The sequence below is a fragment of the Kogia breviceps genome, chromosome 18 (assembly GCF_026419965.1).
Source record: "Kogia breviceps isolate mKogBre1 chromosome 18, mKogBre1 haplotype 1, whole genome shotgun sequence".
Taxonomy (NCBI): Eukaryota; Metazoa; Chordata; class Mammalia; order Artiodactyla; family Physeteridae; genus Kogia; species Kogia breviceps.
Window position 1 is genome coordinate 41,941,426 of NC_081327.1, and position 18,259 is coordinate 41,959,684.

An 18,259-nucleotide genomic window follows, 5' to 3' on the forward strand; every position below is an offset into this window, starting at 1 on the left:
AAAGGCTGGTTCAAAAACAAATAAGCCCCTGGGTTATAAATAAAACAAAAATGCAGAACGTTGGGCAAGACCGAACTGTGGGTCGGCTGCACCTAGAGCCTGGCGGTGGTGGCTGAGAGTTCAGCTGCCCTGGGGTAAGGGGTCTAAATATGCTCCAGAAGGGAGGGGAGATGGGCACCAGTTGTGTACCTGGCTGTAGCTTTGAGAAAGATGGAGGCCCAAGGAGACAAACTGACTAAGCCAAACCATCCCACTGGTTCTGGCCTGGATCTGTGACATTCCTATGTCCCCCCAAGACCAGGGACCCAAACTGCCATTCAAAGACCAGACTGTGGAATGGATGGCCAGCAGGATAGGATGTGGCAGCTGCAAAACCATTAGACAGGAAGAAGCAAGTGCAGATGGAGAAGGAGGAAAAGAATAACTCCTTACTCAAAATTTTTGGCTCTGTGTTTCAGAGAAAGACATTTATGAGTGGTCTCTTGCCTGCTGGTCTCTGCTGTAAGGGCATTAGGTGGCAAGTGGGCTTTTTCATGGGGCCCTAAATATCACTGTTCAGGGGTCTTTTCTCTGGGGTGATCAGGTTCTCCAGAGATGAGTCCTCTGCTCCCCACCTGAGTGGGAGACTATACCTGAGCCAGGTAAACTGCCTGTAGGCTTCCTGGGAACAAGGAGCAGGAAGGAGCCGGGGGTCTCAGAGTCCTGGCCGCTGACCTGACCTTTTCTCTCCCCCTGGCCCTCTGCTCTGATTCGGGTCCCTGAGCCTGGGGCTCCACTTGCCCGCTGGTCTCCTGCAGCTGGCAGAGGGGAGGTAGCCAAGCTGTATGGGGCTTCATGGGGACTTGTATCCCACCCTTCTGTGTAGAAACTTTTACCTACCCCAGTTTCTGCTCCCCTCCTGGCTTCCTGTTGCCCTTAAGCACTGAGTCTCCGTGAGGACACGCTCATTTTCTGTCTGCATCTCCCTCTGCAGTGTCTTAGGTTAAGACTTCACCTTGGTTTGTTACACCCCACCTTTGAACACTTTGTTAAACAACCTTGTCCACTGCTGAATCCTCTTATGTTCTCTTTGCCTAATCTTTGTGGATTAAGACTTTCATAAAGCTTTCTTCACTGATGTTTTAGCGAGGCTGGAGAGGGAGAGGAGATGCTTCATCTGCTATCTCAGTTAGCTTCCTTTCCTTTCTATAGGTCTGCCTGTGGGCAGCTTGAAGCTGTGCAGAGAGGTCCCAAAGCGGGCTTGGCTGTTTCATTATATTGACTTTCGACTAAGCTGTCGTGTTCACCCCCATGGCACTGACTCCGACCTTAGGCCTGAGCCTTTCCCCGCTCAGAACCCTTTTGGCTAAGCTCCTTCCACAGGAATTTGAAGCTGGGGCTCCTGCTGCCCAGCCGCTGCTCCTGCTTTCCTCCCTCCAGAAATATGCCAAATTCCCTTGTCCACCTCACAGATGCTACCTCTTAACTTGGGCCAAATGGCAAGGGCAAAATGGGAAATCATTGACATTCATTCACTCTCATTTTAGTGGGGTCTTGGGAGGGAGAAAGGATAAATACATGTCAGAACTGATTTTTGCTAATCAGCCACGATTTTGCACCTCACTTCTTTTTAAAAAAAATTTTTTTTTAACATCTTTATTGGAGTATAACTGTTTTACAATGGTGTGTTAGTTTCTGCTTTACAACAAAGTGAATCAGTTATACATATACATACACCTCACTTCTTAAGAGCACTGACTTGGTTCCTAACTCTAGGGATTTTGTTTTGTTTTGTTATCCCTAAAGCCACTGGGAGCAATAGGTAGTCCTGCATACAAACGAGGAATGTTTTACTTTTATATTTTCTGTTAACATTATCTTTATTCTAAGGCTTTCATTAGGCACTGAAATTAAACATGAAAAACCCACTGTAGTCGATTGTGGATTACCCTGGTGAATTCTTGTTTTTATCTGTAGGAGGCAGGCTTCTTAGGTGGCCCCCCTCATGACCGCCTCCTGGTATGCACACCCTTGTGGTATAATCCCCTCCCCTTGAGTGGGAGTGGTTTAGAGACTCGCTTCTAACCAATAGAATATGGTAAAGGTGATGGACTCTCTCTTCCTGCGATTAATTTACAAAGGATTCGGATCTACTTCTTGCTAGGTGACTCTCCACTGCCTTCTTGGCTTGTGCACTTCGATGAAGCAAGCCGCCATGGTGGGGAGGCCCACATGGCAAGGGACTGAGGGCCCCCTTTGTGTCAACAGCCAGCGAGGAACTGAGGCCCTCAGCCCAACAGCCTGTGAGGAACTGAATCCTGCCAGCGACTACAAGCTCTTAGAACCTTGAGACGGCAGCAGCCCAGCCAACACCTTGATGGCCTTCTGTGAGCATCGCTGAGCAGAGGACCCAGCTAGGCCCTGCCTGGGCTCCTGACCCAGAGAAACTGTGAGATACTAGTATGTATTGTTTTAAGCTGCTAAAGTTTATGGTAATTTGTTATGCAGCAATAGATAACTAATACACTATCCTAGGTCAGATTAAATGTCCTTGCGTTAGCATTTCTTCCAAGTCCCAGGTCCTGAATGTGGCCATGATTTTTAATAATGAAAGAGCCATGGCATGGAGATTATCTGTAGTTCAAAAAAATCACACTAACCAGGAATATAGGCAGAAAGGTACCAGTATCACTCTTCTTCCTTTTCTTGGGGAAAGAACATACTGGGAAGTGCGAGTCATTTCAATCCCTGCCCCCAGCCCATGGCCTGACATCACTTCCCAGGTAGCACTGATGGCCTCAGAGGCCTTGGGTCTGGCCCAGCCTGCGACTGTGGTGCTCTGCCTTGGGTTGTTATTCATTCTTATCTGGGCTTCCAGCCAAACCCAGTTGGCCAGAGCCATGTCCAGTCCCTCAAGGACAATTTTGGGTCCATTTTCTGTACACTCGCAGGGTGAGAGTAGGATAGATGGTGCCATTGCAGCAGTGAACACGCCTCAAGGACGGCCTTTGCAACCCCAGGACCCCCGTGGGGGTTGGTTCAAGGGGCGCATCTCCCACCTCAGTGGTGCCTCCCTTGTGAGCATCTGGGCCCTGGTGAGTTGTGGGTATAGAAGTGTCCTTTTCTTCTGGGAGGGAATTAATTTCATCCTTGTACTTTCGGTTTTTTATAGTCGTGGTTGTTTGCCAACTCTTGTGATTGGTTCACATTGGTTAAAATATGGGGTATTATGGGGTAGGGGAAAAGTAGCATATGCATTAAACTTTTATCCTGTCCCTACTCTTTTTTAAAAAAATTTCATTTTTTTAAATTTATTTTTTTATTTTTTACTTTTTGGCCATACCGTGCAGCATGTGGAATCTTAGTTACCCGACCAGGGATCAAACCTGCACCCCCTGCATTTGAAGTGCAGAGTCTTAACCACTGGACCACCAGGGAAGTCCCCCGTCCCTACTCTTGAACAGGGGCACAGATCCTTGAGGCATCAGCTGTCTGCCATGGGCTACAGGAAACCCCTGGATAAGTATTTTTGTTTCCAACTTTATTGAGATACAATTGATATAACGTGTGAGTTTAAGGTGTATAATGTGGTGACTTGATTCATGTGTATATTGCAAGGTGATTGCCACAATAAGGTTAGTTGATGCATCCATCACTTCACATAGTTAGCACTTTGTTGTTGTTGTTGAGACCATTTAAGTCTGGGATGTGGTGAGAACATTTAAGAGCTACTCTCTTAGCAACTTTCAAGTGTGTGATACAGTACTGGAGTCCTTATCTGCTGTGGGGTAAGAGGTTGGGATAAAGCCAGGGTTGAAATGAGGAAGGAGGGGATAATAGATGAACTGAGGATGTTAGTTGGTTACTTTGGTTAAAAGTTTAGCCAAGGGCTTCCCTGGTGGCGCAGTGGTTGAGAATCCGCCTGCCGATACAGGAAACACGGGTTCGTGCCCTGGTCCGGGAAGATCCCACATGCTGCGGAGCAACTAAGCCCGTGAGCCATGGCCACTAGGCCTGCGCGTCCGGAGCCTGTGCTCCGCAACGGGAGAGGCCACAACAGTGAGAGGCCCGCATACCGCAAAAAAAAAACCAAAAAACAAAACAAAAAAAAAACAAAAAAACACAAAAGTTTAGCCAAATTATGTTATCATTGATCAGATGTTAGCTGTAGCATATATAAAGAGGTAGACACTGGTGCTAAGTTGCAGAGAAGGAAGATACTTTGTGGAGTGTAATAGACATATATGTATGAGAAGAGATCTTGAGCTGGGAAAAGACTTCTTAAATATGATCCACAAAGTGCTAACGATAAGGCAAAAAGTTGGTAGGTTTATCTACATCAAAATAAAGGTTCTCTAACTTCCTTATGTGCAGAGACCACCTATTGCTTAAAAACACAGATTACCAGAGATTCTCATGCAGTAGGCAGATTGTATAAATTTACAATGAAATAAATGATATCTGAAAGGGGTAATAAATGCTCACTATGCATCATAGCTTAATCATTTTACTATGGTTTACTATCATCTGTGTTCTTGAGGTTATTTTTAGCTCTTGTATCCATATTTAGGTAATAGTATGTAATGTTGTGCTAATATGCATCTTTTCCCAATTCAAGTTGGTTTTGAAATCAGCCATGGTGGGAGTATTTACACCAGGGAAATTGGCAAAGGCCACAAATCAACATCCTTTCTCCTCTGTTTTAGAGACCTGGTTGTTACACATTTACCAGCACTCCACTGGATATGGCCCTTAAAGAAATCAGGAGTGGTATCAGTAGTGAGGAAAATCAAAGCATGAACTATCCGAAGGGCAGAGAAAACCTTGTATATTTATTGCCCAAGCAGTAGTGTATAGCAGAGTACAGCAGGGGTGAAGGTGTGGCAACTTGACCCACTTTTTTTGCACCCATACGCTCTCCAGATTCCCTCAAAGTCTAGCCGGGACGGTTGCAGCCAAAAGCAGAAGTGGTGGGAAGCAACTCTGGGGATGGTTCCCAATTCCATGTTGAACTGGCAATCAAATGATTCTCTTGCCAAGATGAGATTAGTCAATGGTGCCATCTAGTGTTGAAGAACAGATTGGCTCCAGAGAGGAATGCTCAGAGAAAGATTTCTCTTGACTTAGGACTTGGAAACACACTAACTAATGTAGTTTCCTCTTCCTTTCTTTCCCTCTATTTTCTTTCCCTACTTCCATTTCCCTGCTTCCAGAGTCATTTTTATACCTACTTCCCCCATGGGAATAGCCGTTAGTTTTTTTTGTTTGTTTTTTTTTGAAGGATATGAACTCAGTGCTGCTTCCAGGCAAAATAGATAAATGTTGAGAGTTGAAAGGCAGATACGGAAATCAGCACTTGCCTATATTATGTATAATAATTTGGAATGAATTTGTTTAGGGACGCTGTAGAGATATTCTCTTGTGGGTCACATAAATCAGATGCTTCTCTACTTTCCCAACACGTCCCATATCCTTCCTATTTCCTGTGTCGGGGCAGATGGAGTAGTTTGGTTAGCAACCGTAAATTCATTCTCTGGTCTTATTTCTGCTTCATAGATCTTTTCGTGGGAAAACGGTGGAAGAAAAGGCCTGTTCATAACTTCCAAGTGAATAGGATCTTTCATTCTTTTATGAGGACCTGTGTTAATAAGTTCTTTTATTTGAAGTGAAGGTAATTGTGCATGGCTATGTTCTCATAGCTGGGGGGTCCTCCAGAAACGGGAGTGAGATTCTGGGGTTGCTAATTCCCGCTGGAAAGGTTTACTTTGCATCTGGCACATTGCAGAAGTAATATGGTAGTCCTTCAATGACGATTACTTCCGTTTGTCCCTTTAGTGATTGATGATCTGAGTAAAATGAAAGAACATTTAACTAATTAGTGGGCCCAAAGCTGTTGTTCCACCCTGATAGTATCCATCTTTTCACTAAGGATAACTGACCTCTAAGTTTAGGGATATTTCAGATGTTAGTTATCAGACAGAAAACTAGTAAGGAATAAATGCCCTCCTCTCTGTAACGTGTGTAGCAGCAGCAGCCTGAACTCCCTAAGTCATTGTGGAATGTTTTGAAAATGGAAGGAAGGGAATGTCATAACGCTGGATATGAGGTCCAGAATTGGGATCAGACTTTTTCTAGGATACTTTTTCAATGTGTTCAAAAACAACAGAAGTAGTTTAGAAATCTCATCTTGAGACTGCTGAGCTATCCAAACACATGGCTTTATTTTAGGTGAGGGCCATGGTTTTTGCAGTCAAGTCAGCTGCTATTTGTATAAGCAAGACTTCATCAATATTCTTACAAAGCTCACCCCCCTTATATAGGATGGCATCAACTTTGCCTTAGAAAATGAGCCTATGTGACGCTAGAGGCTACAAATGAATTTTGTTAGAAGTAGGAACCGAAGAGCCTGTTAGGAAGGTAGAAGTCAGTTTTGCCACATGTGGCTCTAACTGTTAAATATAACAAGGCCTGGGTGTTCCCGTGTTCTTATACGCTCAGTAAACATTCCAGTTTATCAAACGGTGACAAACTTAAAGGCCTGTGGCATTGTCCTGTTAGACCCTGGGAAAGCTTTTTAAGTGCAGATCATACTACTAAAGGTGGATATGATCCTGTGTGGTCTCAAGTTGCCCCCGATCCTACATAAAGGACCCACTCTTTGGGATGACATTCTCCTCCTTCCCCCTGCCTAGCCTCAGAATCATTGCATACCGGCTCTTTCCTGCCCAGTGTGGAGAAAGTTTCCCTTTCTCAAGTCTGTTCTAAACATGGCAACCAAATCTCAAAAACTTCAACACACTCCTGTCATTTTAAATGCGGAGAAAGTTTCCCTTTCTCAAGTCTGTTCTAAACATGGCAACCAAATCTCAAAAACTTCAACACACTCCTGTCATTTTAAATGCATCTCAAGCTTTGAACTATGTATTTCGTATTTCTTTTATTCAGTTAGATGTTAACAGCCATCTGACTTTTTTTTTTTTTTTTTTTTTTTTTGCCATCTGACTTTTGACTGCTGCAGTAGACAAAACTTGGTTCTCCTGTTTTTTTCCCCTTTACTATTTTCTTTTTTTTCTCAGAATCGTAATGAACCTTGAAGAGGCCACTGATGTGGGTGCTCCTATTTATGTAGGATAAAAGCTCAGCTCTACATCAGCCCCCAAATTTCAACTAGTTCTTTGGCAGGCAGGTCTGTGGATTAAAGATGGATGTGTCCAGTAACTTTGAGGCATTATAACATTCTGAAGTGGATTATGAGATTCCACTGACTTAGTTTTAGTGCTATTATATTCTTAAATATCTGAACGCTGACAGTCCATATGGTGCATTAGAGAACTCTTAGGGAGGTTCTAATCGTTCAAGAAAGGAAATTAATATCCAAGTGACAGCTGTAAGTCAAACGATTAAGTACCTTGAACACTTACTTTGGGGAGACTTTGTTCCATCCCCACTAACCTTGTGGCCTGATGTACTTAGACCTACTGCAATAGTAAGTGAATGTGTCTCTTATAAACAACTGTTCTAGGGACTTCACAGATGAGGAATCTGAGGCATTAACTAGGACACAGGTCTTCTGGGCTCAGTTGAGAGCTCTCCTCCCTACAGCTGTCTGTCTTTAAAGGAATGAGGTGCTTTCATAAAAGATTCAGTCTAAAATTCTTTAAGGCAGCTTCAATTAAAGACTGTCTAGGTTGCTTCTGAAAACAACGGATCACCACACCCAGAGTCAAAAACGACCAGAACACAGACTTAAAAACCAAGCCATTTAATTGTGTCTTCGAAGGTAAACAGTATCTTGAGATGGACCCAAAGCCCTGAGAATGCCAGAGCTACGGGTCCAAGAAGTCCCGTGGAGTGGTATTCTCAACAGAGTCCACAGGGTCAGACTTCAAGGTGTTCTGAGGCAGAGTACTTATGGAATTCGTGCATTCCATTTTGCAATTTTGCAGACTGCCAGAAACAGACCCCAAGAGTCTCTTGAGATGGGGAAAATTCAACTCCTGGTCTTATAGATAAAAGCAGGAAGAGTACCAAAAATGTTACGTTTATGTCTCTTCACTTTTCTCACACAGTCTGAAGCCTGAGCTATCTCATTCCCAACTCAGAGCAGCCTGAGCTGCAGTTCAGGTACAAGATTAGTCCCCTCTATCCAGAGAGCTCTCATCAATACAGCTTTTGCACTTCAAGTGAAAAGAACCCTCTAGCGGCACAATGAGTTAGTTTATAAGATTTTAATTTACAAATTAAAAAGCTACATGTTTTATTTTTTCTCCTTTTTCTCTTCTTTCTTTACATCACTCTTTTCCTTATCTTTCTCTTTGTCATCTTTTCTATCCTTTTTGCTGTCTTCTTTTTCCTGCCCTTCTTTCTTCTCGGCATCCCGGTTGGCGATCTTGTTGTTGATGAGGTTGTGCAAGGCGACCACGGAACGGATCAGCGAGGCCAAATACACCACCACCATCTGGTCGTTGGTCTTCAGGTAAAAGGCCTTGACAAACTCCTGCAGGCTGACATCTGGCAGCAGGTTGAAGACGTCCTGCAGCTGGTAGATGATCTGATGGTTGATGGGCAGCTTGCCTGTGGCCACTTTCTCCAGGTAGCTCCTGATATCCAGAAGCTTGGAATTGAGTCCCTTCAAACCATGGACCTGGTTTGTGATCCGCTGGGAAAGCGTGCCCACTGTAGTGTCTTTGATGTCTCTGTAGGAACCCACAAGAAAGGGCAGGAAAATACATCAGTGTCCTGTACTCTCACGCAGATTTTTACATTCTAAGGAAATACTAAGTTTGTGAGGAGGGGCAAGTTTTCCAAAGGAAAAATGTTACTTCCCCATTTGATAAAGATTTGAGTAAAACTGCCTTAATCTTGTTTTCATCTGGAGGAATATGTTTTATCTTTCTCATCACAGGGCATTTTTCAAAAGAAAAGATAGAGAGCTAAAATGAAATCGTTTTCACTAAAAAGACAAAAAAACCCTCCTTCTCTACTTCAAGTTCCCTGTTCCTAAAAAGGGTGGCATTTTCTCCACCTGCATCTATATGATGTTGGGAGAAGCTTTTAAATGAGTCAGCAGTAACTTTTTGAACTGGAAGGAATCTTATTGTTTGAGAAAATCTATGACCATTTCAAGTAAGTCAGGGTTATGTAATCAGAGGATTTAAAAATAAAACCCCAGGGCTTCCCTGGTGGCACAGTGGTTAAGAGTCCACCTGCCAATGCAGGGGATGTGGGTTCGAGCCCTGGCCCAGGAAGATCCCACATGCCGCGGAGCAACTAAGCCCATGTGTCACAACTACTGAGCCTGCATTCTAGAGCCCGCGAGCCACAACTACTGAGTCCGTGTGCCACAACTACTGAAGCCCACGTGCCTAGAGCCTGTGCTCCGCAACAAGAGAAGCCACAGCAGTGAGAAGCCTGCGCACCACAATGAAGAGTAGCCCCTGCTCGCCGCAACTAGAGAAAGCCTGTGCACAGCAACGAAGATCCAATGCAGTCAAAAATAAATAAAATAAATATAAATTTAAATCCATCCATCCATCCATCCATCCCAGTCCAAGATGCAGATTCTCTGCAGAAAACTGGCTAGCTACAGTCATTGAAAAGGAGGTACACTGAAAGAGCACACGTTTGCTTTTAAATAATTCACACATCTGTTCCCGTCACAGCCAGCATTACAGCTTCCAGACAAGGTGTGCTATCCACAAACTTACAAATCATAACTAAGGACACTTTAGAGATGACCCAGGACTAGAACCCAGGTCTCCATATTCCTGATACAGATCTCTTCTTTACACCAAGAAGCTTCTTGGGCTGCTGCTGATTCTGTTGCTGTCCTAAAGTCTCACCGTAACAAGTGTTCAACTCCGACTTCCTCAGCTTCCTCTGCTCCAATTTCACTGGTCACATGCTCAAATGTTTTTGAGGTTGGAGTTCCATCCTGGGAGAGGAGACTTAACTACAGTTATTTACTTACAAACAAATGAACAAACTGGCACATGTTCCTTTTCATGCCTTGATTCTTCTGCTTTAAGTCAAATCACTTCATAGGTGTCATTACTGGCTTTTTCATGGCAAGGGTGGGTAAAGTTTGCTCTGAAAGCTTTCAAAGCACTGTGACTTCTAAGCTGAAGTCACAGTGGTCCTGCTCAGGGAGGAGGTGTAGTGGGGAATCATCATTAGTTTATTTCTAAGGAAAATCTTGACATTCTCTCAAGCCTGCAGTAGAGTTGAACATCATGGAAGTCTTGATTCGGCTAAATTTTAAGGACTTATATAAGCGTTCATTCTAAAATAGGCAATATTCAGAACACCTGTACTTGAGGCAAGCTCATGTCAGAAGATACAACTTTTAACCGTCTATTGTCCTTTGGGTCAAATGGCCAGAGCACCAAAGCAGTGTGGTTAGAATAACTGATTTTCTGGTGACCTGAACTAGTCAAGGAACCCATGAGTGGATGTGGTTTGCTGTTATCACTTAGTGATTTCTTGATGGGACCTAGGAGAAACTTTTCTCAGATCTAGTGCCGGAAGAGGCTGTACATCTCCTGTAAAGGCTGTAAAATGTGTGCGAGGCACAACAGCACAGCAGTGAGTGCAGACTCTAGCCAGGCTGCTTAGATTCAAAGCCTGGCTCTGCCATGTGTGATAAGGGAGCAGTGAGATCTTGGGAAAGCCACTTCACTTACACTAAGTGGTATAAACATTAGCTCTTATTATTTTACCCAGGACAGTGTGAATCCTGCAAATGGCATCTTCCTCTTGGCTTTGTATGCTAGGATGGTCAGAGCCTTCAACACTCGTGCAGGACTTCGTGGCATGTTTTTTCATGTACTGATTTTCCCTGGCTTCACCTTATTACATGACCCTTACATCCCCTCCATCCTCTTTTAAAAGATCTTGTTTCATTGGTGTGTGTGTGCGTGCATGTGCATGCGTACGTATAAACAGCCTTTAATTCCTTTTTGAAAGAGGCAGGGTAAAATTTAACTTATAACAACTGTATCAAGACCAGGGATGAAAGTCTTACTGCAACAAGGCAATAAATTTGGATCAAAGCTCTCTGGTAGCAAGGCAAAGAGAAATAGGAGCATAGAGCTCAGTACAAGGAACGTCTGCAGGGAACTAAATTAACAAAAGCCTTTTCCAGATTTAAAAACTGAATATATGGATAACCATAAGGAAGAAAGACAGCCTTTAGTCTGTCCATTCAACTTTGGAAATTCAAGACTGAGCTCTTTGCACACCCTAAGTGCAAATATTTTACGCTCAAACAAAACTCATATACAATTGCACATCAAATCCTATCCTAGAATTTGAGTTCAATTTTCTTGGAAATAAAGAAAAGCTATTCTGGCAGCTCTTCATGTCCATACCCAAGAAACAAGCTAACAGACCACACAGTTGGTACCGAACGCCATGGAGCTGACTATACAGGTGTCAAATCATACAGATGGGTTTTGCCATCTAGTTCCTGGCAGCTCTGACTTACTCTATTTGGAAACCTAGGATCTAGTCTATAGGGAGTGGCTATAGACTAGATAGTTAATATAGTCACTATATAGGTGGGCCAACAGTGGAAACTGCATTAGATTAAGACCAAGCTCACTAGGCTCTGCATTTACTTTCCTGAGAACATCTCTGGGCAATCATTTGACTACTTTGGTCTCAATTTCATTTGTAAAAGGGGACTGTAGATTTCTATGGTCCTCTCTATTTCCAAAATTTGGTGACTCAAATTTGGGGGAAAAAAACCATAATATCAAACTATTGACAGAAACCAATAACCTTTTCTTTGTTATAAAGTATTTGTTGACTTGAAAATGGAAAAATAACCAAACAAACCCAACGGCCCTAAAAGAGCAAATCTAATCTCCTAGGCTCACAGCAAGATGACTTACATCATGAACTTCTTCCACCGAAATATATGCTTCTGTGGGCAGCCCCAAGTCCTTTGGTTTCACGTCAATGATGACCAATACCTGGCAGCAAAACAAATCAGAGCAAATCACCTCATACTGAGCACGTAAGGAAGAACTGCAGCCATTCTGATGATTACCGAAGCTTTTTCATTCATTCAACCAGATATAAGCCAGAATTTTCAGAAAAAAATAATAACTTCACATTTCAAATTATGTTATTTGCTCTGCTCTTCAACCCCATCCATTAACAAGCTGAGAGGGAGTATAGTGAAGTTATCAAGCAGAAGGAGGTTAGAGTCAAGACAGCCAGCATTTTAATCCCAGCCCCACACTTAGAAGACCTTACTAACCATTCTGAAGCTCAGTTTTCTCATTGTAAAGAGGATAACGATCTCATACAGTTACTGAGAGGATTAAGGAAGATAACTTATATACCTAGCACTGAACAGATGTTTAATTTACTAAATACACTGGGTTACCGTATACTACCCAAAACACTGCAAATTAACATAAGCTTATAGAGAAAAAGTGGTGAGATGATTCATTATCCAAATCCTTCCTAGGATGCTTCTTCTTGAGTTAGCTGGCAACGAATATGAGTCAAGAGTTTTAAAGACGGAGTACACTTACTGAGTTAGGGCAGTATCTTTTCATGAGTTCATTGATGGCGATGTCATTCTTGTGTAGTTTAGGGCCTGTGTGGTACCACCCAACTATTCTTTCTCTGGCTGGGAAGGAAAAATCAGTGGCTTTGAATTGTTACGTAAAGATCTATATATTTCCCTCAAAAAGGGTAAGAACTCCAGTAGTTATGTTCTCTAGCTTTTACAGAAATTCCAGACATCTAAACCTTGACATACCTATGAAATCTAAAACTCAAAAACAGGATTCTCTGAAAATAAACAGCAGGGGAAATCTAGAGATATACATATCTCAGACTAGTTTAGGAGACCAGTCATAAATGAAACAACTAGAAAACAATTCCAAGGCAATATATAAACGAATTCAAGTTCATGTCACATAGATTACAACTGTGAGTGTTGGGAGAATAAACATTTCCAAAGCAATGTGGTTGCTGAAATGAAATAAAATGAAAGCAACACATGTAACAGAGATATTTACCCTGGTGGTACTAAAGCTCTAGGGGCAGGTGGGTTTTATTTGACCATTCTTTGCTTTTCTGCTGTAGAGGGCTAGCTCTCTCCCCTGAAGCCTAGGTGGTCTAGCTGGCCTTAAATTGCTACTCTAGTTTCTCATTTATTCTACCTCATTCCTCTATTACCACCAGTCTTACTTCAGTCTAGCTAAGTGAAAGGGCCTTTGACATTAAACAAAGAAAAGTGAATAGCTATAAAAGGCATTATGGGCACACACATACCTACACACACATGCCACAATGCCACCTACCATTGACCTTCTTAAACATTCCATACATGTTTTCCAAATAATCGTGGTCTAAAAACCAGACAGAATCATCTTTGTCGTCTTCATCAAAAGGGACTAGAGAGAAAAAAAACAAAAAACAGTTTAGGGTGCTACACAAGAACTCTTAAGTGCACATATCACAACTGTAGACCCCTAGGCCAGATCTGATCCATGTCTTTGGTTTGTCCAACACAGTATTAAAATTATTTTTGAGTTGCTTTTAGTAAAAACTGGAAGATTTCACATACAAATCCAGACCTCCAGGTTCTCTTGAAAAACTGGAAGACCCAGCAACAACTGGCTAGAGCCAGACAGAAGCCACCCCCTTTGGAAAGGACACATTCTTCAGTTTGCTAAAAGCTCCATCACTTCCTAATATTCCCCATCTGGCAAATTACATTACTGCCTGATCCTTTTAGACACTGGAGTTAGCGACCGCTAGTCTAGCAGCCATGCCAGGAATTATTTTGTTGTTCTTTATTATTGTTGCTTCAATCATAAAATATATGGATACATTCTTATAAAGATTTATAAAACAGTGTAAAAGCTAAGGTCTTTATCTCCCCCTTGCCTACCCATAACCATGGTTAATAGTTTAGTACAGGGGTTGACAAACTACACCCACTGCCTATTTTAATAGTTTTACTGCAATATAGCTATTAGTTTGTCTACATACTATCTATAGTTGCTTTCTTGCTACATTAGCAGAGCTGAGCAGTTGCAATGGAGACCATATGGCCTGCAAGTTCTAACTATTTACTATCCAGCTCAGTGTGTAGCCTTTAGCCTCCCTTTTCTATACTTAAGCAATTCTGAAATAGAATTGCTTGGTTATAATAAAAAATGGAGACCATGAAAGTTTCTTTCTTTTTAAAAGTTAACTGACATTTTAACCATACTCAGAAAATGTAAAATTTGCGTATTTATTTTTTAAAAAACTGAGGTATAACTGACAAATTTTTCTTTTACCTGCAAAACTGTTGGATACATCGAGAACTTTCTTTTGCCATGACCCCAAAAGCACACCAACAACACGCTTCTGGTTTCCAACCTTGCCTATTCTGAATGAGAAAACAGAAGGTCAGTCTGGATGGGCATAGACAGAAGTGGACCAACAATAAGATACCCAAAAGGAAATATCAATGGTACAGATACAATTTAGCTTATCTGGGAACTAATCCCACTAAACAAATATAATGGGTTAGTCCTTAATAATTCTAATAAATATAACGGGTAATGTGTGAACTTTGGATACTGGCAGTTTCACTGATGACTGCAATAAAAGACATGCTTGGAAAAAAATCTCAAGCTTGACAGAAATTTAAAATGGAGAAAATGAAAACTCCCCAGATCTTAAGGTTTTACATGTTATTTGATTGGTGTTTGAAATCACATTTTATTTTTTCCTCTGCAGCTTACCTTTCTGTTTTAAATTTTCCCCATCTTCTCTGTCCTCAAATCTTTTCAGGGATAAAGATGCTAAAGTTGAACCAGTTTTATGGTCCAGCTTGCCAACTCTTCCCTGGAATATCTATGTCAACAAGCCCCACTAGATGTTATATATAATTCTTTGTACCATTTAGGGGCTCAGAAAATGATTCTGACCCAGAAGCATGTGTGTGCCATTTGTGATCTCTGAATGGCTTAATTATGCAGAAGTTGGAAGTGAGCTGGTGACTAATCATACTGGGAGGAGGGCTCAATGAACCAGAAAGACTACTTCAGAATATTTATTTCCATATCAAACCTCCTCAATGATTTTTGTCCTAAGGAACTGCAAGCGTTTCACTTACATCTCATTTCACTGGTCATCATGTAGAATTCTCCTTTAACCACTAACAATTGTAACATACAGAAACAATACAATTCTATGTTCAAAGCAAAGACAAAAGACACTGTGAAATGAACTGCAATTCCTTAACAGTTGCTGGTTTCATACTGATTTAACTGTATATATCTAAACATATGGTTTGGCAAATTTATAAATGCTTACTATATTTAGGGTTTGGACCAAACAAAGTTAAGGATTCTGTATTCTGGTGGTTCTAATTTTTTTGGGAAATCTAAGTTCAAAGGAAACTTACACACTCATGGGCTTTTCTTTTGATCTACAAAAATCCATTTGCGTTTTAAAAAACCCTGCAATTGTCTGACACAGCAGCTTGCGGTGTCTGCCTTCACTATGCCCTTAACAAGTGTTTGCTGAATTTACTGAACAGAACTGAAAAGATGCTTGCCCTCTTAGCACCTCTAGTATCCTAGGGGAGAAAAATACTAATCATTGTACATTGGGAAAGCTCGCATATCCTGTTAGGCTAAGGGTGCTACAAAGCAATGGAACTGAACTGGGGACCCTAAACCTCACAGGAGTCTTGAGTTTGGTTTTGGCTCTGGTTGAACTGGGAGTTGTACAAAGCAAGTTGCAAGCGGATGGGCACTTAGCAACTATGACTTTACAGCAGATGCTCCCAACTGGGTCTTAAAACATTCCAAGTCAATAAATTATCTTGTAAAATTTATGAACACGTGTTACAGGTCCAGCGGGACGAACAGCTCAAAAACAAGCAAGCGAAGGCGGAAGAAACATCTGGGGATGTTTTCTTATTCACTAATGCCAACATCTCCAACCGGTCTCATTTTTAAAAGAAAAACTTGACTTTAAAACTTAAAACATCTACGTTTTAAGCTATCGTCAAACCAGAGTCCCACTTGGAAACTTTCACAAGTTAAATTAAAACCACAGTTCTTCCAGGGAGTCCTTCGGAGCGCTGAAAACAGAATTTCGGTGACGGCCTTGAGAGGCAAAAAGTGCGAGCCTGAAGGGCTTTCCTACCAAACACCGAGTCTTTCAGGCGAAAAGGGGCGGACGAGGTGACAGATGGGCACAAGGCCTGGGGATCAGGGCTAAATGAAGCCTGCCCCCCATCCTCTGGCATCGTACGGACTGGGTAAAAGGAACGAGAAGCCCAGTTCCCGGAGTGCCGGCTGGACGGCGGGGGAGACGATGCCGGGTAACTTGGGGCTTCGTGAACGGAGTTGGTCTGGGCCCCTCGGTGACACAGGGCCGCCCCCGGTGCATCTGCGCCCCCGCGGCCGCCGCGCCATCCCCAGCGCGCCGTGACTCAGCAGCGGAGGCGCCACCGGCCCCGGTAGGACGCCCCATGCCGCCCGCTCACCGATTGAAATGATCCACCACACTGAGCAGCACCAGGGGGTGGACCACCACCTTCTGCACAGCCAGCTCCGGCATCGCGATACACCCCGCCCGCCAGGGCCTGCTCCCCGCGACCCGCAAACACCGACGGCCGGAGCAGCAACGATTCTCGGCGATCCTCCAGGCCCGGCTCCTCCTCTTCCGGTTGGGCCGCCGCGGCGCGGCTTCTTCTTCCGCTCCCAGAGTGCCGCGCGCGTCGGGCTCGGATTGTCGCTCCCGCCGCCACCTTGAGGAGGGGAAGTGCCGGGGAAGGCGGGATCCGCCTCGGGTGACTGGCTGCGAGTTTCCCAGGTCATGAAAGCTAACAGGACACTGGAGACTGATAAAGGTTGACCTCCTGGTGTTTGGCCTGTACTGTCACCCGCTGCGGCTTTTCGCCTCAGTGCCTTACTAGCTCACCTTCCCCTCCCCCCCATCTGAAGACTGGAGAAGATGCTAAGAAAAATGTAAATAGTAATAAGTAATATTTCCACCATTCAGAAAATGTTCACTTTCGCTTCTAGTCAGAATCTTCCAGAATTTCTGAGAGGAACTAACTTTAAATCTCTAGCATTAGGGCATTCCCTTAAAGTAGGTTTGGTAATTTATCTCATTTTATTGTCGGGGAATTTCCCCTTAATCTTTCCCAAGGACACTTAGCAAATTATCAACCTGTCTATATTTTCCCACCTGTCTTTATATTACTTACCATTTAACAAGGGTTAGAAGAATGCAGTTTGTGCCTAGAGTTAGATCATTCAGATTGATTTTTAAAAAACTTACAAAAAGATTGGCGAAAAGATGGAAAGCAATAAGGAAAGATGTTTTCATAGTTAGCTGGGAAAGAGAAAAAAGACTAAAAGGGGAAATGTAGGAAAAGAGGACTTGAGCTTATTTGGAAGAAGGTAAATGACTTAAAATCCATGCAAGTTTAGTTTTCTGTCTGACTTTAAGTTGCCATTTCTGTAAACAAAAACAGTACTTCAGCAACGTGAATTATTTATTGTTTATCCTGTTTTTAAACACCTACCTTCCCTATATCGACAGAGGACCTGAACTATCTGAAGAATGACAAGGAGACTTTCACTCTGAACCTTTGACTCCTTCCAGTATAATTAGGGAGCTTTTGATACTCTTTCTGGGCGCTACCCCTCACTTTCATTTCATAAACTCTTCCTACTTTGGGGAACACTGTTTTGCATCTTCCTCATTTCTTTTAATGTTTTTGATTTGACTATGAGATGATTGCTGCTACTTACGACGATAGAACTTTTAAATTAAGGAAATGTAAGTCAGCCCCATTGTGTGATGTGTTAAAGCATGCTTGCTGGTGTTTAGTGCCTGGTTCAAAGTAGATGTTCTTGTTTCATTTCTTACGTGATGCTATTCAACGCAGTGTAGACATGTAACTTATGAAAAGACCTTGGAAGGGTTTTCCCCCCTAATTTTTAAGATCAAAGATTGATTTTGATTTTTCTTTTGTGTCAGGTAAGGCATAAGAATTGGAGTCTAAAGGAAGCATGTTTTTGGACTAAAATATTTAGAGTATAAAGAAGACAACTTGAAATCATAAGGAAGGTATTTTTCATGTCCTTTTTTTTTTTTTTTTTAATGGAACTGACTTGAAGTCATAACTGATTTTGTAGCCACTATTAGGGGCTAAATTCATTCAGAGGAATGCAGAAGGAGATATAAGAAATCTACTTTCTTTTGTTCATTTAATTCTGGACTTTAAGAGGATCTAATG

The 18,259-nt window shown here is 42.5% G+C and overlaps 1 protein-coding gene across 1 annotated transcript; it reads right to left on the minus strand.

Annotated features, from left to right (window-relative positions):
• Positions 1-7,725: 7,725 nt before the first annotated feature.
• On the minus strand, positions 7,726-16,739 carry PSMD7 (proteasome 26S subunit, non-ATPase 7). The gene is made up of 7 exons (XM_059044909.2): positions 16,496-16,739; positions 14,289-14,380; positions 13,302-13,394; positions 12,525-12,622; positions 11,874-11,954; positions 9,822-9,913; positions 7,726-8,675 (listed from the first exon to the last, which is right to left on the minus strand). Exons 1-7 carry the CDS (start codon positions 16,567-16,569, stop codon positions 8,237-8,239), a joined length of 969 nt encoding a protein of 322 aa, XP_058900892.1. The 5' UTR covers positions 16,570-16,739; the 3' UTR covers positions 7,726-8,236.
• Positions 16,740-18,259: the final 1,520 nt, after the last annotated feature.

Excerpts from the sequence above, each read along its gene's own strand:
- PSMD7 (XM_059044909.2), bottom strand. The coding sequence starts at position 16,569 with ATGCCGGAGCTGGCTGTGCAGAAGGTGGTGGTCCACCCCCTGGTGCTG. Across the intron at positions 14,381-16,495 it reads GTGGTGGATCATTTCAATCG|AATAGGCAAGGTTGGAAACC; the intron begins GTGAGCGGGCGG and ends TTTCTCATTCAG. Across the intron at positions 9,914-11,873 it reads CGGTGGAAGAAGTTCATGAT|GATGGAACTCCAACCTCAAA; the intron begins GTAAGTCATCTT and ends CTCCTCTCCCAG.